Genomic DNA, 25,000 nt, shown 5'->3' on the forward strand with positions numbered 1-25,000 from the left:
AGAGAGAGAGAGAGAGAGTGTTGGTGTATAAGGCAGGTAGAGGTGACAATTGCCCGGAGCGGCGACGCAAGGCCACACACTGACGCTTCACAGTGGAAATAGACTATAGTTTGGCACCGGCTTTGTTGACGTGTGTTGGTAAGTAGGGGTGTGTTTGTGGTTAGCACCAGTGGTGGTGGTGTGTGGTTAGCACTAGTGGTGGTGGTGTGTGGTTAGCACCAGTGGTGGTATGTGTGGTTAGCACCAGTGGTGGTGGTGTGTAGTTAGCACCAATGGTGGTGTGTGTGGTTAGCGCCAATGATGATGTGTGTAGTTAGCACCAGTGGTGGTGTGTGTGGTTGGCACCAATGGTGATGTGTGTGGTTAGAACTAGTGGTGGTGTGTGTGGTTAGCAGTAGTGGTGGTGTGTGAGGTTAGTACTAGTGGTGGTGTGATTAGTACCAGTGGTAGTGTGTGGTTAGCACCAGTAGGTGGAGTGTGTGGTTCGCACCAGCAGTGGTAGTGGTGGTCGTCGTCTGTGACGGGGGGTCGTTCACCCCCAAGCGTGGTCCTCGGTGCCACACATTACTCTCCCGGGGGAGGAGGAAGGGTGGTCAATATTGGTAAGGTACGACCCCAGATTGTCGGGGGTCGTAGGAGACGAACGTGTCGGGTGGACGTCAGGTTACGACTAAAGCGGTTCAGGACAGGTGTACGACCCTCGGATATATCATGACGTGGCTCACCTAGGGGTCGTAGTCGTCGTCGTGCTCCGGCGGTTATGAAACTAAAATTATAGTCGTTTAGCGCCCCGATAGTTGGCACGACTCGTGTCATGGTCGTTTATGTCCAACAGTTTGAATATTTATTGAGCGGAAAATTATTATATTTTTCCCACGAGTTGAGGACTTTTCTTGAGATGCCCTGAGAGACACCTTTTATCCTCCCTTAAGGGCCACGTAAAATACAGTCACCCTTGAAGCACGACCGAACGACTCCTTGGGAACGCTCTTTGGTATGTGCCTCGTTTTGTGGCAGACTATCACCATACCTAAAGGTCGTTCTGTCGTGCTTCAAGCGCGACCATGCTTGGAGCCGGTCACAGAGCGGGTGTGTGGGTCTGCTGGGCGCTCGCCCTACACCTGGGAACACGACGCCCGTGCAGTGGCCGACGGGGATGACCCCAGGTAGCGATGGGCCCCTCCAACGGGAGTGGGCTCCCTCCCTCCTGTCAGGCCCCTGACATTCCTCCCTGGTAGAACAAGTGTGCGATAGATGTGTCATACGCGCGATAGATGTGTCATACGAGGTACGCCTGTCACTCGAGGCGGACGGGGTCGTTTGTTCACTGGGGAGATAAGAGCGGGATGGGGGCGAGGGGAGGATGGTGGCTCCCAAGTCTGGGGGGTGAGGTGGAGGGGGGAAGACATAGGCCGCGCGTGACATCTTGTGGTAGTTTTTTTCTCGGGGGAGGAGGGGGGGTTGTCCCACACCTAACCCATCGAGCACGTTGGTACGACCCAAGCAACACGTGGCAGTACGACTCCCGGGTGTGATGACCCCCGTCTCTGATCTGGGCCTTTTAAAGACCAGGCCGACAATTACCAAGGGTCGTACTGTTGTGGTTCAGTGGTCACACCGTCGTGCTGGAGGGTCGTACCGTTGTGGTTCAGTGGTCACACCGTCGTGCTGGAGGGTCGTACCGTTGTGGTTCAGTGGTCACACCGTCGTGCTGGAGGGTCGTACCGTTGTGGTTCAGTGGTCACACCGTCGTGCTGGAGGGTCGTACCGTTGTGGTTCAGTGGTCACACCGTCGTGCTGGAGGGTCGTACCGTTATGGTTCAGTGGTCACACCGTCGTGCTGGAGGGTCGTACCGTTGTGGTTCAGTGGTCACACCGTCGTGCTGGAGGGTCGTACCGTTATGGTTCAGTGGTCACACCGTCGTGCTGGAGGGTCGTACCGTTGTGGTTCAGTGGTCACACCGTCGTGCTGGAGGGTCGTACCGTTGTGGTTCAGTGGTCACACCGTCGTGCTGGAGGGTCGTACCGTTATGGTTCAGTGGTCACACCGTCGTGCTGGAGGGTCGTACCGTTGTGGTTCAGTGGTCACACCGTCGTGCTGGAGGGTCGTACCGTTGTGGTTCAGTGGTCACACCGTCGTGCTGGAGGGTCGTACCGTTATGGTTCAGTGGTCACACCGTCGTGCTGGAGGGTCGTACCGTTGTGGTTCAGTGGTCACACCGTCGTGCTGGAGGGTCGTACCGTTGTGGTTCAGTGGTCACACCGTCGTGCTGGAGGGTCGTACCGTTATGGTTCAGTGGTCACACCGTCGTGCTGGAGGGTCGTACCGTTGTGGTTCAGTGGTCACACCGTCGTGCTGGAGGGTCGTACCGTTATGGTTCAGTGGTCACACCGTCGTGCCGGAGGGTCGTACCGTTGTGGTTCAGTGGTCACACCGTCGTGCTGGAGGGTCGTACCGTTGTGGTTCAGTGGTCACACCGTCGTGCTGGAGGGTCGTACCGTTATGGTTCAGTGGTCACACCGTCGTGCTGGAGGGTCGTACCGTTGTGGTTCAGTGGTCACACCGTCGTGCTGGAGGGTCGTACCGTTGTGGTTCAGTGGTCACACCGTCGTGCTGGAGGGTCGTACCGTTGTGGTTCAGTGGTCATACCGTCGTGTTGGAGGGTCGTACCGTCGTCGTGTCACCATGAAGGGTTTGACCGTCATGAACAGAGGTCGTACCTCCAGGACTTACAAGGTCTTCACGGCCTTACTAAGGGGTCCTACTAGGTGCTTAATGGTCGTACTGCCATGGGTCGAGACGTACCATCATGTTCATCGGGTCGCACCACCCATCCTTATGCCGAAGGGGTCGAGCGGTCATGTTAAAGGGGTCGTCGAGCCAGGCTACGTACTTCTGGGGTTGCCGGAGCGGCAGACATCTCGTGCGGCGGCGGGAGCGGTCGGCCGCTACCGGGGGAAACCCCAGCTATGTGTGGTGAGGTGAGGGTGAGGGGGAGGGTTGTGTGTTTGGGGGGGTTGGTTGGTTGTTCCTTGTTGTTGTTGCTGCTGTATGAGTTATATTATCTTGATGTACTGGTGTCTTTTTTTTTTTGATGAGTTGTCTTTATGTATTGGTAAGTTATCTTTATTTTGTTCGCTTAGTGGCGGGATTGTGAGATAGATATGCACAAGGGAGATACTGTAGCTGTTGTATGTACTTAAACAAGGGAGAGAGACTGTAGCTGTTGTATGTACTTAAACAAGGGAGATACTGTAGCTGTTGTATTTACTTATACAAGTGAGATACTGTAGCTGTTGTATGTACTTAAACAAGGGAGAGAGACTGTAGCTGTTGTATGTACTTAAACAAGGGAGATACTGTAGCTGTTGTATTTACTTATACAAGGGAGATACTGTAGCTGTTGTATTTACTCATACAAGGGAGATACTGTAGCTGTTTTATTTACTCACACAAGGGAGATACTGTAGCTGTTGTATGTACTTACACAAAGGAGAGATACTGTAGCTGTTGTATTCATTATTTCATCATGTGTTTAAGGTCAGAGTGTTCACCGAGATGTGAAGTAGGATTATTGCTATTATAATGTAATCATTTTTTTTTTCCTCCGCAGGTAAGTTGCTGTGGCAGTGTTAATGGACGCCAAGGAGAGAAGGTAATCCAGCAAGTTGTCTCTCGTTTAAAAATCACGGAAATTTACGTCCTGGAAAGATTTTGATGTTTGAGGAGAAAAAATTGACATGAATACGAAAATAAGTTATGTTTCACCCCCCTCCTCCTCCTCCTCCTCCACCTCCACCACCACCACCTCCTCCTCCTCCTCCACCACCACCTCCTCCTCCTCCTCCTCCTCCTCCACCTCCTCCTCCTCCTCCAGAGCACGACGGTAGCACTCCACTGCCATTGACGACACTTCAGCACGACGACCCTTTTGGTACGATAGCCTGGTCATGTCAAAGGCCGGGTCGTCATACCCAGAGGTCGTATGCTGGTGCTGAAGGACCATATACCGTCGTGCCTCAAGGCGTTGTTTGAACGCAAAGTGAGTCTTCGCAAGTGTCCAGTTACTCGGCGAGCTGGAGCCAGGGAAGGCCGCCTTAGTCATGTATTAATTAGGCGACTTTGTGTCTTCCTCCTCCCCCTTTGTCTAAGAGAGAGAGAGGCAGCGGCCATAGCGACCGCGCATTACCACGACAATTTCCTTGGGTTGCACGACCCTCCTCCTGCCTGCCCTAAACCTAGTGTTATTTCCAACCGTCACCTTCTGTAGCGGCAGCTGCCCGCCCCGCCCGTCTTGCTATTGCCCACGCACGCGCTCCTATTTTTTTTCTTTCTTTTTGGACGATCAAGGAACATTTGTGCTACTTCTCCTGGCTTCTAGGGTGTTTGGAGCTGTCGGTGTTATCAGTCATGGAATGTCACAGGTGATTATGGTAGCGGAAATGAGGTATAAAGTGCATTGAGGTGATTAAGCAAGGGGCGTGATGAGTGAATGGAACGAGGGATTTAAGTTGAGTCGGGGGAGGGAGGGTGTGGCCGGGCACGTGGTCTGGGCTGTCTGGCTTCCACGAAGTAGCCGAAGTAGTAGGTAGCAGGAACAGCAACACAGCCGTTACTTTAAACGGTGTTGTTTGAAGATGACGTGGTGGTAGTGGTGGTGGTGGCACAGGGTGCGAGAGAAAGGGTGGGGGTCGTGGTGTGGGATGGGAGGGAGGGTTGTCAAATGGAGCTTGCACCCATGGTATACTGCTACCCACTCTGATGTTTATCAGTAGTGATGATAACGTGGTTGGTACGTGGGCTGACGGTTGACCGCACCGCTCAGGGAGGAGTGGGGCGGAGTTGACGTGTGTGTGTGTGTGTGTGTGTGTGTGGGATGACTTGTGCTCCTGTGGTGATAGGGTTCGAGTGGGCGGTAGAGCCAGCAGCTCCTGGGGATGTATAGAGCAGCCAGCAGCTCTGTTATGGTTTGTGCAGAGCCTCTGGTTTGGTGAGAGACCAAACGCTCCCGCCCATATTGGTCCCCAGAGCGAAGGTGATGCCGCCCTTGGAGCACGACGGTACGACACCTTGAGGAGGACAGTAAGGGCCACCTGGCTGTGATGGCCTGGACTTTGATCTGTTCCTTGTATGGGTAGGATAAATGTTGTGCCATCATATCCAAGGGTCTTTCCTTCATGCTTAAGGGTCGTATCGACGTGCAACCAACCAGATCTAGAAAGAACAGCGACAAAGCAAAATAAGAAAAGAAATAATATATATATATATATATATATATATATATATATATATATATATATATATATATATATATACAGACAGACGGACAGACAGACAGACGCACACTCACAAGAGTTCTTTTATGTTTATGATCAAGAGATAATGAACGAAGTGGTGAGGAGCTGGGGTTTGGGGGGGGGGGGCTTTTGGCTGGGAGTAAGGGGGGGAGGGGGGGGCACCTGGTGACAGGCCAGGGCTTGTTCGGTTGCCAGGGGTCGCCTGCCAGAGGTGGTGGGGTGCGAGCAGTTTTCGGGATGAGTGGTTTATTTTTAATTGTTACTTGGGTTGTCTCGGTTAATTGAATAAATTGGACTTCAGAATCTGTAAGATAGAGAGGATGTTATTTACCTTCTTAAGTCTGGTGCGCATTTTAGGCAGTGCACTGACCATTTTTTGTTTCCAGTTTACACCATGAATTAACGGTTGAACGTTGCGTTGTTCGGAGCCGAATAGGCGTCAAATGCGTCATTTGGCGTGGTTTAAAGTTTCAATGTTGGTGCTCTGCCAGAGACCAGTATAGAAACATGTGCCTTCTAATAATGTTCCTTTATTCGTGAGATATGATTGCGATTTCTGTGGTCTGTAGAGAATTGATTGCGTTCAAGTCCATGATGGCAAAACTTGGATGACGTCCACTGAGCCCGAAATTGATGATGATCTGTTGTGTTGTGCTGTTTCGTCCCAAACTTTTCAACGTTTCGAAGCTTCACATTTTTTTTTTTTTTTGGTAAAGGTGTTCGCCATAATTCTGAGAAGTTTGAGAAGAGGTTCATCGTACGGGGTGGCACAGTTGTTGTCAAATAGCTTGGCTTTCGGAAATGTCAATATTGTCATAGTGGCTGCATTGCCGTCCGGAAGTAACTTTTTATTTATACAGCTGTATAATGCAGTGAAGTATACACACGTGGGTGACAAGTCTTGGGTGAACTTTATCCGTGCGTTCTTCAAGGTCCCTCTGTACCGGGTGTCCCGGGTATCCGTTGGAACGTAACGGTACGACCCTGTAGCACAACGGTACCACCATCGAGTACGGCGGTACGACCCTGTAGCACAACGGTACCACCATCGAGCACGGCGGTACGACCCTGTAGCACAACGGTACCACCATCGGGCACGGCGGTACGACCCTGTAGCACAACGGTACCACCATCGAGTACGGCGGTACAACCCTGTAGCACAACGGTACCACCATCGAGCACGGCGGTACAACCCTGTAGCACAACGGTACCACCTTCGAGCACGGCGGTACAACCCTGTAGCACAACGGTACCACCATCGAGCACGGCGGTACAACCCTGTAGCACAACCGTACCACCATCGAGCACGGCGGTACGACCCTGTAGCACAACGGTACCACCATCGAGTACGGCGGTACGACCCTGTAGCACAACGGTACCACCATCGAGCACGGCGGTACAACCCTGTAGCACAACGGTACCACCATCGAGCACGGCGGTACGACCCTGTAGCACAACGGTACCACCATCGAGCACGGCGGTACGACCCTGTAGCACAACGGTACCACCATCGAGCACGGCGGTACAACCCTGTAGCACAACGGTACCACCTTCGAGCACGGCGGTACAACCCTGTAGCACAACGGTACCACCATCGAGCACGGCGGTACAACCCTGTAGCACAACGGTACCGCCATCGAGCACGGCGGTAGGACCTTCGTAGCACAACGGTGCCACCTTCGAGCACGGCGGTACGACCTTTAACGACAACTGCTGTAGCACAACGGTACTACCATCGAGCACGACGGTACGACCTTTAACTGTACCACTATCGAACACTGCGGAATGACCTTTAACGACAAGTGTACCACTTCATGGCATGATTTAGGCTCGGCCTTTGATCTGACACTTGCCGGAGTCGGGTGGAAGAACGTGCCATTTACACCTAAGAATCGTACCCAGGTACCTGCCTGCTCGTGGGGCCGTATCGTCGTGCCCAAGAAGAGGGGGGGGTTTAAGACATGCCCAGGTCCCCAGCCCACCTGATCTGGTTGGCTTCAGTCCGTGATTGGTGTAAATGTCACCAGCTAATGTTTGCCGTATCTTGAGATCATAATGGCTAGGGGAGGCGGGCGGGGGGTAGGTGAGATTAATGGCATGCTGTATACTTACACACACGAGTCACGCACATGCATCTGTCCTCTCATCGCTCAGCAGACCACTTAATTTATATATAATCATAAAGTTTTAATTATATTTTTTCCCCTGAATGACCCATTCAGTAATTCCTAGGCGTTTTCCCAGTCAATCCATAGTTATTTTAACACTTGCCAATTAAAATGTCTGATATTACGATACTATTTTATGATTTTTTCATTACCATGATTGGGAGTTAACTTTCATTGATCATCCTCTACAACTACGTTTAAACTGTAGGTTTTAACTGGTCTCTGACAGGATTAGGTGCTGTAATGGTTGAGCGTTTGATGCTTACAGTGGAAATGATGGTTCAATTGTTGGCTGGATGGCCTGTCGTTACTGCTGTTGGCTCAGTGGAATGTCGGATGGTTGATTTTATCTGCCGTTTGACTAACGTGTGACATAGTTGGACCTGTTGATGGCATCACTGTTTATCTGTTGGTTGTAACGCCTGTGACGTCGGTCAGTCACAAGTGAGAGCGTTAGGATTGGGCGAGTGAATTGTTAACCCGAACATTCGACCAGCCTGGACAACTCGACCAGCCTTGTAAGTGGCTGGTAGACTTGTCATCCCAGGCACTCGACTGGTCAAGTGACTGGCTGGCTAGTTGGCTGGCTGGTAGACCCCCCCTGGCTGGATGGTAGACCCCCCTGGCTGGCTGGTAGACCCCTCTGGCTGGCTGGTAGACCCCCCCTCTCTCCCCAGACACGGTCATATGTGTGTCTGTCATGAGACACACTCATGTTTCCCTGGGTGCCTCACACCACCGGCTCAGCCAGTGTAGATAATGAGGACGAACGACCATTCTAGGTGTTCGTGGTCGTCGACTTTGTCTCGTGGAAACTGATTACATTTAGCCCGACGCCACGACCCGTGGAACACCACGAGGGTACGACCCGTGGGGTGTAAGGGCTTTGCCGTTGAAATAGCTCTGAAGGGTCAGGTCAAAGGTCAGGCAGTCATAATACTCAAGGGTGGAACTATCGTGCCCCAAGGGTCGTTACCGCTTGCTTAAGGCAGTTACGTTTGGGAAATAAAAGTGTTTCCAGTTAATGTTTTTTTTCTTAACGAATATTGTACAACTTACAAAATTGATGATTGGTGCAATAGTGAATGTCAATATATTTTATTTATATATATGCATGGTTACATGATACATAGTTTCTCATTAGTCACGTAATTGATATCACTTTATAAGAGTTTGGCGTCTACTGGCTTCTTTTGTATCATTTTAGGTTTGACAAGAGCAGGAGCTGTCTGAAGGCAGCGAAGCTGGCTACCAAGTAAGCGAACACAGAAAACGCAACTCCTCCTCCAAGTTCTACTTTTTGATCCTACTCCAAAGTTCCGGCCTTTGATCCTGCAGGAGAGTTCTTAGTCTCTGACACTACTCCAAAGCTCTGTTCTTCGATCCTTCTGTAGTTCTGTTCTTCGATCCTTCTGTAGTTCTGTTCTTCGATCCTTCTGTAGTTCTGTTCTTCGATCCTTGTGTAGTTCTGTTCTTCGATCCTTCTCTAGAATTCTTTTCTTTCGTCCTCCAGAGTTGTGTTCTTCCAGTGTTCAGCAAAGTTCTCTTCCATGATCCTTTTCCAGTTCGTTTCATTGGTTCTTCGTGGTTCATTTCTTCTGTCCCTCCACAGTTATGTTCTTTGATCCTTTGTGTGAGTTCTTTTCCTTAATTCTTCTTCATTTTCTTTTTGTCTTCAGAGATCTATTGTTTTTTTTTTCATCCTTTGTCAGAGTTCTTTTCATCGATGCTTCTGTGTAGAGTTCTTGTCCTTCGCATTTTCCCTGGCGTTCTTGTCTGTTATCCTTCTTCAGATTTCTTGTCTTTGATCACGTAGTCCCATCCAAGAGACCAGGTCCGGGCGCTCAGTGGTGGTCCGAAGGGTAAGGCTTCATAGGTGTAGTGACTCTTTGTTTTCTTAAATAGGAAGTAAAATGGGCAACTTGTGTGGTTCCAGAACCCGACCCGACCCTTACGAAGCAGTTCCGTTTGAGTTTGATCATTGTTTCGAAGAGGCGACCCCAGGAAGAATGTAGGGTCACAGAGGGCCCTTCACCACCCACCCCTTTGGTATGACAACCTGAGGTGAAACGTTGGTGGAAACAGCTTTGAAAAAGTTCAGACAAATGTTCCATTATTACAGTACAGAGCTTCTCTTATGAACTCTCTTTTTTTTCTATCGAGAAAGCTTTTGGATGTAAGATGTTGATGAAAGAAGGGGTACTTCTTGCCCAGTCCCACAGATGCGGTGGAAGGTATTGAAGGAACTAGAGAGGTGGGAGGCAGGGTGGAGGAGGCAAAAGGACGTGTGATTATTGATATATACTCCTTTACCTGAGGGTACATATACCTTATGACGGTCTCGTAGGCTCATTAACCAGCCATGTCATCTTTTCATTTTGAATTTTGCAAGACAAAGAGTTGAGTACCGTGGTGGCTGAGGAAGGGCTGTTGCTGACTGGGTGTTAGAATTGGGTGCGTCTTAACTTGGTACGGTTTATTAACTCAGGCCTGGGGACATGACAGTGGTAATGATACATATAGAATACCACCACCTGCCCAGCGATGATAAGGACGACGATCATGAGGTGTCTGGGTGGAGCATTGATTCTTCTGCACTTTTGGCCCACTGCAGAGGCGAGAGATCACCCGAAGATTCAAACCCCCAACCCCTGTCCAGCATCTTTTTATTTCTAGGTTACGTTACGTTACGTTACGTTAGGGTTGCGCCTAACTTAGAAAAGGATGCAGGGAGGAGGAGGAGGAGGGGGTTCAAGTCTTCAGGTGATGCCTCATAAGGTACCGAATCCCACCTTAGAGGGAGGACGAGGGGGTTCAAGTCTTCAGGTGATGCCTCATAAGGTACTGAATCCCACCTTAGAGAGTTAGCAGGCTGGGCACCTGGGGACTGGGGGGACGCGTTCCTGCGTCGTTTATTCCTGCGTTGGTGAGCGTAACGGTCAGTGTGGGGCCGGCGAGTGATGGAGGGTAAAGATAAGGATTACTGTGTCATTAGGTCTGGGTCAGGCTTATGGGAGAGCTTGAGTATTGCAATGTTTTCACTCGTCATCATCAGAAGTTAGGATGAGGCTGACGGGAGGGAGGGAGGGAACATGATGGATCATGATGGTGACTTAATACGTTGGTATATGATCCGTGTTGCCACAAGAACTGCACTTACGCCTCTTTTGTTTTTGCTTTAAACCCCGGGGCACACGACGGTACGACCATTGTACACGACGGTACGACCATTGTACACGACGGTGCGACCATTGTACACGACGCTACGACCATTGTACACGACGCTACGACCATTGTACACGACGCTACGACCATTGTACACGACGCTACGACCATTGTACACGACGGTACGATCATTATACACGACGGTACGACCATTGAACACAATGGTACGACTATTGAACATAACGGTACGACCATTGTACACGACGGTACGACCATTGTACACGACGGTACGACCATTGTACACAACGGTAAGACCATTGTCCGCGACGGTACGACCATTGTAGATGAAGGTACGACCATTGAACACAATGGTACGACCATTGAACACGACGGTACGACCATTGAACACAGTGGTACGATCGTTTGAACACTAGTAGGGTAGCCAAGCCCTTAGGTATGAGGGCTTGGCTTTTGACCTGACCCCGTGGTCTTACTGTGGTACCCCCGTGGTTAAGAGAGGGTTAAGGGTGTCGTCTCAAGGGACCTGCATCACACCTGTGTTGACATGAGACCCGACACATTTTCCTTCATGGCTTGTCGTGTGGAGAGGAGACGCCATTCATACCTGTGGTGTTGCACTTGTGTTGTTCGTCGGTGTTTCGTGTGTGTGTGTGTTTCCCCCACGAGAAGTGTTACACTGGCGCACGTGTCCATCAGGAGTGTGACACTGGAGGTGTTACACACACACACACACACACACACACACACACACACACATGTTGCCACGGGGGAAACTGCAGTGTCTGGGGGCGGGTGGGGGGGGGTAGTAGTAGGGTAGCTAGGTAGTTGGATGGTCGGTTCGTGCTGAGGGTCCCGCCCTTGGGGATGGGGGTAGGTAGGGTTGGGGGGGGGTGGGGCCTGTTAGACCAGTAGCCCCCCCCCCCCCTTGGGGTAGGTGTTTGGAGGAGGATGGGAGGAAGGGTGTGGGGGGGGGGACGACGACCCTCCCCTCCCTTCTCCTCCTCCTCCTCTGTTTGGGGGCGGGGAGGGAGGGGCGTGGAGCCCTACATTACCTCACAAGCCATATTGACCGGACGACCAGCTTAACGATTTTCTGGCGGGGGTCTTCGACGACGACGACGGTCGAGCACTGCTCATGTACTGCTGTTCCTGTACCCTAGGCTGGCCTCACACACACACACACACACACACACACAGCTGTGATCGCCGCTGTTGTTCCTGCTGCTTCTGCTGCTGCTGCATTCACAACCCTCGAGGCTGCTGCTGCTGCTGCTGTTCCTGCTGCTGCTGCTGCTGTTCCTGCTGCTGCTGCTGCTGTTGCTGTTTCTCAGCAGTCATGGGCGGCGGTGCGCATTGTTGTTGTTACTTGCTGATAGATTGTTACCGTGTCTACTGTGGGGATTGATTCGTCGTGGACCCTGGCCCGGCCACAGGTGAGCTGTGTCGCTGCTGCCGAACTCTCGTGTGTGTGTGTGTGTTTGTGTGTGTGTGTGTTTGTGTGTGTGTGTGTTCCTGCTGTGTCCCGCCGCCGCCGTCACACGGGTCAAATTTGATCGTATGTGTGTGTGTGTGTGTGTGTGTGTGTGTGGCCTTCATGAAGGAGGGAGGTATTGTAGGGGTGGCGGGGGATGGCTATTGGTTCTCTTGCCTTAGTGTTGACGTGGGGGGTTATCGAAGGGGGTTTCCTTTGCTTCTATCGTAATGATGTTGACGTAGGAGTTATCGCAGGGGGGGGGGGGTGGGGGTCTTAATTTAGTGCTATCGTATGATCGTTGACGTGGGGGTTATTGTAGAGGGTTTTCCTCGGTTCTATCGTAATGGTGTTCACGTTGGTGTTGGGGGGAGGGGAGGGTTTTATCGCAGTGGGGGTTCCTTTGTTTCATCGCCGTGGTGTTGACAGCCTGGTGAACTGCTATAGTAAGGGGTTGTGGGCAGGGTGTTGTAGTGTTGGGGGGGGGGGGGTTCCTCAGTCCCCCCCACCTCCACCTCCCACCCCTATACAGACAAAACATCATTGATCTAGTCTGAGGTTGTATTTGTCAGCTTATCCACTAAGGAAGGGCGTTATTTACCTTACCAAAATATAATCGTGTGAGTGTCATTGGAACACGTTTCTTGAATGTATCGTACGTTATTTTGAAGCTGTGAGTGTCAGGTTCATTGAGTTCCCTTAGCGAGTGAGGGTCAGGTTCATTGAGTTCCCTTAGCGAGTGAGGGTCAGGTTCATTTGAGTTCCTTAGCGAGTGAGTGAGTGTCAGGTTCATTTGAGTTCCCTTAGCGACTGAGTGCATACATATGTGGAGGACCTTCCTCTTCTGGTGTTGAGTGCAGTACATGGGTGGCAGAGTGTCGGCTGCTGTTCATTATTATCGTGTGTGTGTGTGTGTGTGTGTGTGTGTGTGTGTGTGTGTGTGTGTGTGTGTTGTTCAAAGTGTTTTGTTTTTGTTTAAACCGTAATTGGCTCCGAAATGACGGTGTCGCACTGATTTTTTTTTCTTCGTGTGGTGTGTTTGTTTGACTGTTGTTTGTCATTGTGAAGGTTGTCTGCAAAATAATCTATGTAATGCCTGTTTCATATATATATATATATATATATATATATATATATATATATATATATATATATATATATATATATATAATCCCAATATTTTTTGTCATTGAAATATGTTCTTGGTTGTGGGAGTTGTATTCACAAGTCTTCTTAAGAGCGGCAGTGTAGGTCTGACGTATCTTACTCTTGACATGTTACTCTTGCTTTGTTTCTGTTGTGCCGTTGTGAACAGATGAATGAGAGGCTTTCCCTGTCATTGGCAGTTTAACCCTCTTGTGGCTCAACCATATGACCTGTCCCCTAATGGGTCTTGTGCCAGCCAGACACCTTGTTCGGAAGGGTCGTAATGATGGTCGTAGTATCGTGCTCAAGGGGAAGAAAACGTTGGGCAGGGGTTACTTATAGACTCATGATGTATGAATGCAACTTTACGACCGGGATACGATAATGTAGGGGGTATGAGGCGTTTGGGGTAGGGGGTTAGGTAGTTAGCACGTACTGTAGACACAGCATGACGACTGCATTACATACTAACTCAAGGAGAAGAGAAAGATTAATAAGCAAGTCACCCAAGGCTTGTTCCATCCCCTCACCCCCTCACCCTATGTGGGCCCCCCTCATTATAATTGGAGTATCAGTTGATTTAACCTGTTCCTCCAGTTTATAGCTTTGCATTCATCCTATTAATCGCGTTATTGGAATGAGTATATATCACGAAAATGTTAAGGACGCTATGGGTTGACCACGATCTGAAATGCACGTGACGTAACACGTGTCGGGTTGAGGAAGCCGAGCGCGCGTGCAGGGTATCGGACACGCGCATCTTCCGTTGTACGTCTGGTAACGGCCGTTGGCGTCTCACCTGTCCTCGTCCACAGCCTCACCACCACACCACACGCCAGATTTTTTTTCTCTCTCTCTTTCGTATGTGTTTGGGTCGATTATTTCCTCCTTATCGAGACGGCTTGTGTGTATCATCATCCCTCGAAGTTTTGTTTTCATCGACGAAGTCTCGTGTTCGTCTGGATGGCAGTGGCTTATTATGGCAGCGGCGCTGTAGATTCAGCCGGGGAGGGGGAGGGTAAATCGGCGTCTTTGGTCGGGCGGAGCACGTGGTGCGTGTCGGGGGGGCAGATGGCGGGAAGAGTCCCTGGGGAGGACCGGGATGGCTCCGTTACGAAAGGAAACTTCACGCCTGCTGGGGACTGGTTAACATCCCGCCCGCTGCTGCTGGGCCTTCCACGTTACTCCCCGTCACACGACACACTGCCCTTGTCACGCCTGCAGACACTCGTGTGTATATATATACATCGGATGCACGTGTGTATATACATCAAATACTTGAGTATATACATCAGATACTCGTGTATATACATCAAATGATTCATTATTAAACTATGTCGCTGTCTCCCGCGTTAGCGAGGTAGCGCAAGGAAACAGACGAAAGAATGGCCCAACCCACCCACATACACATCTATATTCATAAAGGAACACACGCGCACATATACATACCTATACATTTCAACGTATACATACATTTACACACACACACACGCACACACACACACACACACACACACACACACACACACACACAATAATATATATATATATATATATATATATATATATATATATATATATATATACCTCAAATACTCGTGTGTATACAGATATATTTGTTTTTCGTAGGATTGTAGCATTTTTAAAGGCACCGTGACTAATTTCCTTGATGTTCCAGGTAAATTTTAGTTTGTCTTAGGAAGCGGCAACTTAAATGGGAATAGATTAGGAGGGATTTATAGTTAAAGATGGTATATACTCAACTGTGAATAAGTAGGATTGTATAGGTCCATTAAACATGCGTTAATGTCTTGCTAGCCTCACACACACACGCACACACACACACACACACACACACTAGACCACATGTACAACAGCAGATCCATGTGTATCATGTGTATGTGTATTGCTCTGCGTGGATGTCAGTGGTGGCGTGTGTGTGTGAACCAAGCCAGTCTGCAGCACATTACGCTTCTCTTAAGCGTAGATAAGAGCCTTACGCTTACCTTAACAGTGATAATGATTATAATAGAAATGATGATAATAATAATTAAATGATAATGATATTAATGATAATAATGATAATAATAGAAATGATGATAATAATAATTATTATATTGTCTTTATACGCAACTGCCTTGTTCGCTTGTGCGAGGGCGCGTCAAGAACTGACGAACAACAACGGCCTCATTTGCTCTGTAGCTGTCGTGAATAATGCACAGGAACCAGCACAAGTTTTATTGAATTGCCCGCAGCCAACGGCAGAACATAAACACAGCAAGATACACAGCAAGGCTACAAAAACGTGCATGTGTGTGTGTGTGTGTGTGTGTGTGTGTGTGTGTGTGTGTGTGTCCACGTTTGGATTGTACTGTTTGACAAAGGATAAGGGTGCTTGGTTATGCTCGCTAAGGTCATGTCAAGGGAGGTCATGTCAGAGTTCACGCTGTTGTATTTGAGGAACACACTGTCGTGTTCAAGGGTCGTACCGCCGTGCTCAGAGGATTAAGGTCATATAAGGTCGTAGCACAGTTAACCTTTTTATTTCCAGTGGTAGCCTGATAGTGTTCGTGTCCGTCTCGTGTTTCTTCGAACGCGTAAATCTTACATCCTCCATAACGGAATCGGGAAATACTGAGGGAAAACCATGTAGGTATCCGGGACCAGATATTTTTTCCCCCTCTGCACACTTGATGTCAGTGCGAGGAGCGTTCTAGCTCGCCCACTGGAGAACTTGAAGAACCTCACTGTAGAAATAGCTATGAAGTGTGCCTGGCCAGCCATGTTGCGGAGGGCGCTCTGCCCGGCCGTTGAAGGCGTCTCACAGCCTGGCTGGCTGGTCACAGCTGGAGCGACGAAGAAACTTGGTCTTGATTGAAATGTGGAGGCAGACGAGGGCCCAAGATTACCATGAGGTAAAGTGCGCTTGTCTTCATCAAACAACAGGAAGTTATTTCTCTAGTGTCACACTGGAAGACTTGGTATCTGCATGTGACGTGTGTCACGGGGAGGTGAGATGGGGTTAATCCGGTATCGTCTGTGGCTTGTGTGTCCACGTGAGGGGCACATGTGGGACGGAAACGCAGGAGGAACAAGTTTTCCCTTAGGAACACCCACCGTCATCGGTCATGAGGCGACGCTCGTCCTCCGGGTTCTACGCCACATTGTCTGACACGAGTTATAGTACTCGAAGTGTTTGCGCTGCCACGCCACACTTGCTCCGAGGATTTTGCCCAGTGTGTGGATACTGACTGTTAGGAGAATTTTGCTTATCGTTAGCGTCGGGTTGGGGCAGGTGAGAGAGAGAGAGAGAGAGAGAGAGAGAGAGAGAGAGAGGAGCATGCTCTTGCCGGCCTGAAAGCTGTGTGTTGCCCCAGCGTTGTGTAAATTGTTTGCGACGAAGAACTCACTTCGTTTACATCTTCCGACTTGAAATAAGATGAAAAAAAAATGTAATGATGTGCTAACTTAATGCTGGCGTTATTGGTTCGGTAGTAGTATTATATATATATATATATATATATATATATATATATATATATATATATATATATATATATATATAGGAGGGCATGGCTTCCTTCTGTATGGGGACGAAGCTGCAACTCGCTTCTAGCCATAGCTAAGGTGTATACACGCGCCCCGGAGCCCGTCCAGCCTCACTCGCGGGCATTGCCTCTTTCCTCTGTCTGTATTGGCAGATGTTTTTGCATTTCTTAGTGAAGACATATTTCTGAAGTGTGCCAAGGACGGGAGTGAAGCAGGTCCTATTTGCTGAGCGATGGTCGTTGGGGCGGGTCAGGTAAGGTGGACGTCGAATTCATTTCGGTGTGAGCCCGGTGAAGGAGGGGTCGTACATGTTCTTTGATCTGTAGTTCATCTTCGTATAGTCCAATGTGTTCTTTCTTCACCAGTGGGCCAGTGGTTCGTGTTCATTTCTTCCCCAGTGAGCTAGTGGTTTGTGTTTACTTCGGTGGGCCAATGGTTTGTGTTCTCTTTTTTTCCCCAGTGGGTCATTGGTTCGTGTTCTCTTTTTTTCCCAGTGGACCAGTGGTTTACGGTCTCCTTTTTCTTCAGTGGCCTAGTGGTATGTGTTCTCTTTCCCCCCAGTGGGGCCAGTGGTTCGCGTTTGTCCTTGATTTGATTTTTGCATGTGAATTGAGTTATGTGTTTTTATCATGACTTTTTCATGAGTTTCGTATATTTTCAGTTTATGGTTATCTTTTTATTTTTCACTTCTTTCAGTGGGGCTGCTTGCCACTGCTGAGGGAGCTGCGGGCCTTTCTGTCTTTGCTGTTGGAAATGTAATTGCATGTAACTCACTCAAGAGTCCATTACTTCATCTGGAAAGATGATTGAGTTAATGATGCCATTAAGTCATTCAGGTTAGAGAAGAGGGAGGTTGAGTGAGAGGCGATGATCCAGGTCCTTATTAAGTTTACAGGGATTTCGAAGGAAGGGTTAATGCCTCCGTGTGTGTGTGTGTGTGTGGTGTGTGTGTGTGTTGTTCAAAGTGTTTTGTTTTTGTTTAAACCGTAATTGGCTCCGAAATGACGTGTTTCGCATGATTTTTTTTTCTTCGTGTGGTGTGTTTGTTTGACTGTTGTTTGTCATTGTGAAGGTTGTCTGCAAAATAAATCTATGTAATGCCTGTTTCATATATATATATTATATATATATATATATATATATATATATTATATATATATATATTATATATATATATATATATAATCCCAATATTTTTTGTCATTTGAACTTATGTCTTGGTTGGTGGGTGTTGTATTCACAAGTCTTCTTAAGAGCGCTGTGTAGGTCTGGTGACGTATCTTACTCTTGACTTGTTACTTTGCTTTGTTCTGTTGTGCGTTGTTGAACCCAATGAATGAGAGGCTTTCCCTGTCATTGGCAGTTTAACCCTCTTGTGGCCAAACCATATGACCTGTTCCCCTAATGGGTCTATGTGCCAGCCAGACACCTTGTTCGGAAAGGTCGTAATGATGGTCGTAGTATCGGGCTCAAGGGGAGGATAAACGTTTGGGCAGGGCCCTGTTACTTATAGACTCATGAATGTATGAATGCAAATTTACGACCGGGATACAATAATGTAGGGGGTATGAGGAGTTTAGGGGGTTGGGGTTAGAGTTAGCACGTACTGTAGACACAGCATGACGACTGCATTAACATACTAACTCAAGGTGAAGAGAAATGAATTAATAAGCAAGTCACCCAAGGCTTGTTCCATCCCCTCACCCCCTCACCCTTAGGTGGGCCCCCCTCATTATAATTGGAGTATCAGTTGATTTAACCTGTTCCTCCAGTTTATAGCTTTGCATTCATCCTATTAATCGCGTTATTGGAATGAGTATATATCACGAAAATGTTAAGGACGCTATGGGTTTGGGACCACGATCTGAAATGCACGTGACGTAACACGTGTCGGGTTGAGGAAGCCGAGCGCGCGTGCAGGGTATCGGACACGCGCATCTTCCGTTGTACGTTCTGGTAACGGCCGTTGGCGTCTCACCTGTCCTCGTCCCACCCTCACCACCAATCACCACACGCCCAGATTTTTTTTCTCTCTCTCTTTCGTATGTGTTTGGGTCGATTATTTCCTCCTTATCGAGACGGCTTGTGTGTATAAATCATCCCTCGAAGTTTTGTTTTCATCGACGAAGTCTCGTGTTCGTCTGGATGGCAGTGGCTTATTATGGCAGCGGCGCTGTAGATTCAGCCGGGGAGGGGGAGGGTAAATCGGCGTCTTTGGTCGGGCGGAGCACGTGGTGCGTGTCGGGGGGGCAGATGGCGGGAAGAGTCCCTGGGGAGGACCGGGATGGCTCCGTTACGAAAGGAAACTTCACGCCTGCTGGGGAATGGTTAACATCCCGCCCGCTGCTGCTGGGCCTTCCACGTTACTCTCCCCGTCACACGACACACTGCCCTTGTCACGCCTGCAGACACTCGTGTGTATTATATTATACATCGGATGCACGTGTGTATATACATCAAATACTTGAGTATATAACATCAGATACTCGTGTATATACATCAAATGATTCATTATTAAACTATGTCGCTGTCTCCCGCGTTAGCGAGGTAGCGCAAGGAAACAGACGAAAGAATGGCCCAACCCACCCACATACACATCTATATTCATAAAGGAACACACGCGCACATATACATACCTATACATTTCAACGTATACATACATTTACACACACACACACGCACACACACACACACACACACACACACACACACACACATATATATATATATATAAAAGAAAGAGACAGGAGGTCAAGAGAAAGGTGCAAGAGGTGAAAAAAAGGGCAAATGAGAGTTGGGGTGAGAGACTATCAGTAAATTTTAGGGAGAATAAAAAAGATGTTTCTGGAAGGAGGTAAATAGGGTGCGTAAGACAAGGGAGCAAATGGGAACTATCAGTGAAGGGCGTAAATGGGGAGGTGATAACAAGTAGCGGTGATGTGAGAAGGAGATGGAATGAGTATTTTGAAGGTTTGTTGAATGTGTCTGATGACAGAGTGGCAGATATAGGGTGTTTTGGTCGAGGTGGTGTGCAAAGTGAGAGGGTTAGGGAAAATGATTTGGTAAACAGAGAAGAGGTAGTAAAAGCTTTGCGGAAGATGAAAGCCGGCAAGGCAGCAGGTTTGGATGGTATTGCAGTGGAATTTATTAAAAAAGGGGGTGACTGTATTGTTGACTGGTTGGTAAGGTTATTTAATGTATGTATGACTCATGGTGAGGTGCCTGAGGATTGGCGGAATGCGTGCATAGTGCCATTGTACAAAGGCAAAGGGGATAAGAGTGAGTGCTCAAATTACAGAGGTATAAGTTTGTTGAGTATTCCTGGTAAATTATATGGGAGGGTATTGATTGAGAGGGTGAAGGCATGTACAGAGCATCAGATTGGGGAAGAGCAGTGCGGTTTCAGAAGTGGTAGAGGATGTGTGGATCAGGTGTTTGCTTTGAAGAATGTATGTGAGAAATACTTAGAAAAGCAAATGGATTTGTATGTAGCATTTATGGATCTGGAGAAGGCATATGATAGAGTTGATAGAGATGCTCTGTGGAAGGTATTAAGAATATATGGTGTGGGAGGCAAGTTGTTAGAAGCAGTGAAAAGTTTTTATCGAGGATGTAAGGCATGTGTACGTGTAGGAAGAGAGGAAAGTGATTGGTTCTCAGTGAATGTAGGTTTGCGGCAGGGGTGTGTGATGTCTCCATGGTTGTTTAATTTGTTTATGGATGGGGTTGTTAGGGAGGTAAATGCAAGAGTCCTGGAAAGAGGGGCAAGTATGAAGTCTGTTGGGGATGAGAGAGCTTGGGAAGTGAGTCAGTTGTTGTTCGCTGATGATACAGCGCTGGTGGCTGATTCATGTGAGAAACTGCAGAAGCTGGTGACTGAGTTTGGTAAAGTGTGTGGAAGAAGAAAGTTAAGAGTAAATGTGAATAAGAGCAAGGTTATTAGGTACAGTAGGGGTGAGGGTCAAGTCAATTGGGAGGTGAGTTTGAATGGAGAAAAACTGGAGGAAGTGAAGTGTTTTAGATATCTGGGAGTGGATCTGTCAGCGGATGGAACCATGGAAGCGGAAGTGGATCATAGGGTGGGGGAGGGGGCGAAAATTTTGGGAGCCTTGAAAAATGTGTGGAAGTCGAGAACATTATCTCGGAAAGCAAAAATGGGTATGTTTGAAGGAATAGTGGTTCCAACAATGTTGTATGGTTGCGAGGCGTGGGCTATGGATAGAGATGTGCGCAGGAGGATGGATGTGCTGGAAATGAGATGTTTGAGGACAATGTGTGGTGTGAGGTGGTTTGATCGAGTAAGTAACGTAAGGGTAAGAGAGATGTGTGGAAATAAAAAGAGCGTGGTTGAGAGAGCAGAAGAGGGTGTTTTGAAATGGTTTGGGCACATGGAGAGAATGAGTGAGGAAAGATTGACCAAGAGGATATATGTGTCGGAGGTGGAGGGAACGAGGAGAAGAGGGAGACCAAATTGGAGGTGGAAAGATGGAGTGAAAAAGATTTTGTGTGATCGGGGCACTGAACATGCAGGAGGGTGAAAGGAGGGCAAGGAATAGAGTGAATTGGAGCCATGTGGTATACAGGGGTTGACGTGCTGTCAGTGGATTGAATCAAGGCATGTGAAGCGTCTGGGGTAAACCATGGAAAGCTGTGTAGGTATGTATATTTGCGTGTGTGGACGTGTGTATGTACATGTGTATGGGGGGGGGGGTTGGGCCATTTCTTTCGTCTGTTTCCTTGCGCTACCTCGCAAACGCGGGAGACAGCGACAAAGTATAAAAAAAAAAAAAAAAAAAAAAAAAAAATATATATATATATATATATATATATATATATACCTCAAATACTCGTGTGTATACAGATATATTTGTTTTTCGTAGGATTGTAGCATTTTTAAAGGCACCGTGACTAATTTCCTTGATGTTCCAGGTAAATTTTAGTTTGTCTTAGGAAGCGGCAACTTAAATGGGAATAGATTAGGAGGGATTTATAGTTAAAGATGGTATATACTCAACTGTGAATAAGTAGGATTGTATAGGTCCATTAAACATGCGTTAATGTCTTGCTAGCCTCACACACACACGCACACACACACACACACACACACACACTAGACCACATGTACAACAGCAGATCCATGTGTATCATGTGTATGTGTATTGCTCTGCGTGGATGTCAGTGGTGGCGTGTGTGTGTGAACCAAGCCAGTCTGCAGCACATTACGCTTCTCTTAAGCGTAGATAAGAGCCTTACGCTTACCTTAACAGTGATAATGATTATAATAGAAATGATGATAATAATAATTAAATGATAATGATATTAATGATAATAATGATAATAATAGAAATGATGATAATAATAATTATTATATTGTCTTTATACGCAACTGCCTTGTTCGCTTGTGCGAGGGCGCGTCAAGAACTGACGAACAACAACGGCCTCATTTGCTCTGTAGCTGTCGTGAATAATGCACAGGAACCAGCACAAGTTTTATTGAATTGCCCGCAGCCAACGGCAGAACATAAACACAGCAAGATACACAGCAAGGCTACAAAAACGTGCATGTGTGTGTGTGTGTGTGTGTGTGTGTGTGTGTGTGTGTGTGTGTGTGTGTGTGTCCACGTTTGGATTGTACTGTTTGACAAAGGATAAGGGTGCTTGGTTATGCTCGCTAAGGTCATGTCAAGGGAGGTCATGTCAGAGTTCACGCTGTTGTATTTGAGGAACACACTGTCGTGTTCAAGGGTCGTACCGCCGTGCTCAGAGGATTAAGGTCATATAAGGTCGTAGCACAGTTAACCTTTTTATTTCCAGTGGTAGCCTGATTCGTGTCCGTCTCGTGTTTCTTCGAACGCGTAAATCTTACATCCTCCATAACGGAATCGGGAAATACTGAGGGAAAACCATGTAGGTATCCGGGACCAGATATTTTTTCCCCCTCTGCACACTTGATGTCAGTGCGAGGAGCGTTCTAGCTCGCCCACTGGAGAACTTGAAGAACCTCACTGTAGAAATAGCTATGAAGTGTGCCTGGCCAGCCATGTTGCGGAGGGCGCTCTGCCCGGCCGTTGAAGGCGTCTCACAGCCTGGCTGGCTGGTCACAGCTGGAGCGACGAAGAAACTTGGTCTTGATTGAAATGTGGAGGCAGACGAGGGCCCAAGATTACCATGAGGTAAAGTGCGCTTGTCTTCATCAAACAACAGGAAGTTATTTCTCTAGTGTCACACTGGAAGACTTGGTATCTGCATGTGACGTGTGTCACGGGGAGGTGAGATGGGGTTAATCCGGTATCGTCTGTGGCTTGTGTGTCCACGTGAGGGGCACATGTGGGACGGAAACGCAGGAGGAACAAGTTTTCCCTTAGGAACACCCACCGTCATCGGTCATGAGGCGACGCTCGTCCTCCGGGTTCTACGCCACATTGTCTGACACGAGTTATAGTACTCGAAGTGTTTGCGCTGCCACGCCACACTTGCTCCGAGGATTTTGCCCAGTGTGTGGATACTGACTGTTAGGAGAATTTTGCTTATCGTTAGCGTCGGGTTGGGGCAGGTGAGAGAGAGAGAGAGAGAGAGAGAGAGAGAGAGAGAGAGAGAGAGAGAGAGAGAGAGAGAGGAGCATGCTCTTGCCGGCCTGAAAGCTGTGTGTTGCCCCAGCGTTGTGTAAATTGTTTGCGACGAAGAACTCACTTCGTTTACATCTTCCGACTTGAAATAAGATGAAAAAAAAATGTAATGATGTGCTAACTTAATGCTGGCGTTATTGGTTCGGTAGTAGTATTATATATATATATATATATATATATATATATATATATATATATATATATATATATATATATATATATAGGAGTGCATGGCTTCCTTCTGTATGGGGACGAAGCTGCAACTCGCTTCTAGCCATAGCTAAGGTGTATACACGCGCCCCGGAGCCCGTCCAGCCTCACTCGCGGGCATTGCCTCTTTCCTCTGTCTGTATTGGCAGATGTTTTTGCATTTCTTAGTGAAGACATATTTCTGAAGTGTGCCAAGGACGGGAGTGAAGCAGGTCCTATTTGCTGAGCGATGGTCGTTGGGGCGGGTCAGGTAAGGTGGACGTCGAATTCATTTCGGTGTGAGCCCGGTGAAGGAGGGGTCGTACATGTTCTTTGATCTGTAGTTCATCTTCGTATAGTCCAATGTGTTCTTTCTTCACCAGTGGGCCAGTGGTTCGTGTTCATTTCTTCCCCAGTGAGCTAGTGGTTTGTGTTTACTTCGGTGGGCCAATGGTTTGTGTTCTCTTTTTTTCCCCAGTGGGTCATTGGTTCGTGTTCTCTTTTTTTCCCAGTGGACCAGTGGTTTACGGTCTCCTTTTTCTTCAGTGGCCTAGTGGTATGTGTTCTCTTTCCCCCCAGTGGGGCCAGTGGTTCGCGTTTGTCCTTGATTTGATTTTTGCATGTGAATTGAGTTATGTGTTTTTATCATGACTTTTTCATGAGTTTCGTATATTTTCAGTTTATGGTTATCTTTTTATTTTTCACTTCTTTCAGTGGGGCTGCTTGCCACTGCTGAGGGAGCTGCGGCCTTTCTGTCTTTGCTGTTGGAAATGTAATTGCATGTAACTCACTCAAGAGTCCATTACTTCATCTGGAAAGATGATTGAGTTAATGATGCCATTAAGTCATTCAGGTTAGAGAAGAGGGAGGTTGAGTGAGAGGCGATGATCCAGGTCCTTATTAAGTTTACAGGGATTTCGAAGGAAGGGTTAATGCCTCCGTGTGTGTGTGTGTGTGTGTGTGTTTTTGGTGGCATTGTTGTTACTGGTGAGGCTGTGTTGTGACGCCGCGGGCCAGTCTCTGGTCTGTTGTGACGCTTGATGCCATCCTGTGGTCTGTTGTGACGCTGTGTGCCAGCCTATGCTCTGTTGTGACGTTGGGGGCCAGCCTCTGCTCTGTTGTGACGCTGTGTGCCAGCCTATGCTCTGTTGTGACGTTGGGGGCCAGCCTTTGCTCTGTTGTGACGCTGTGTGCCAGCCCCCGCTCTGTTGTGACGCTGTGTGCCAGCCGCCGCTCTGTTATGACGCTGTGTGCCAGCCTCTGCTCTGTTGTGACGCTGTGTGCCAGCCTCTGCTCTGTTGTTACGCTTGATGCCAGCCTCTGCTCTGTTGTGACGCTGTGTGTCAGCCTCTGGCCTGTTGTGACGC

The 25,000-nt window shown here is 48.2% G+C and overlaps 1 protein-coding gene across 5 annotated transcripts in view; it reads left to right on the plus strand.

Annotated features, from left to right (window-relative positions):
- The window catches only part of yki (Transcriptional coactivator yki), a 204,147-nt gene that overhangs the window by 31,726 nt on the left and 147,421 nt on the right, over positions 1-25,000 (plus strand). For 2 of the 5 annotated variants that reach the window (XM_071673501.1, XM_071673504.1), the window contains exon 2: positions 8,674-8,721. The exons of the other annotated variants lie outside the window; for them this stretch is intronic. In XM_071673501.1, the coding sequence (XP_071529602.1) occupies positions 8,674-8,721 (48 nt within the window). The remainder of the gene's footprint in view (positions 1-8,673; positions 8,722-25,000) is intronic. 5 annotated transcript variants of the gene reach the window in all.

Source organism: Panulirus ornatus, chromosome 19 (assembly GCF_036320965.1).
Source record: "Panulirus ornatus isolate Po-2019 chromosome 19, ASM3632096v1, whole genome shotgun sequence".
NCBI classification, from domain to species: Eukaryota; Metazoa; Arthropoda; class Malacostraca; order Decapoda; family Palinuridae; genus Panulirus; species Panulirus ornatus.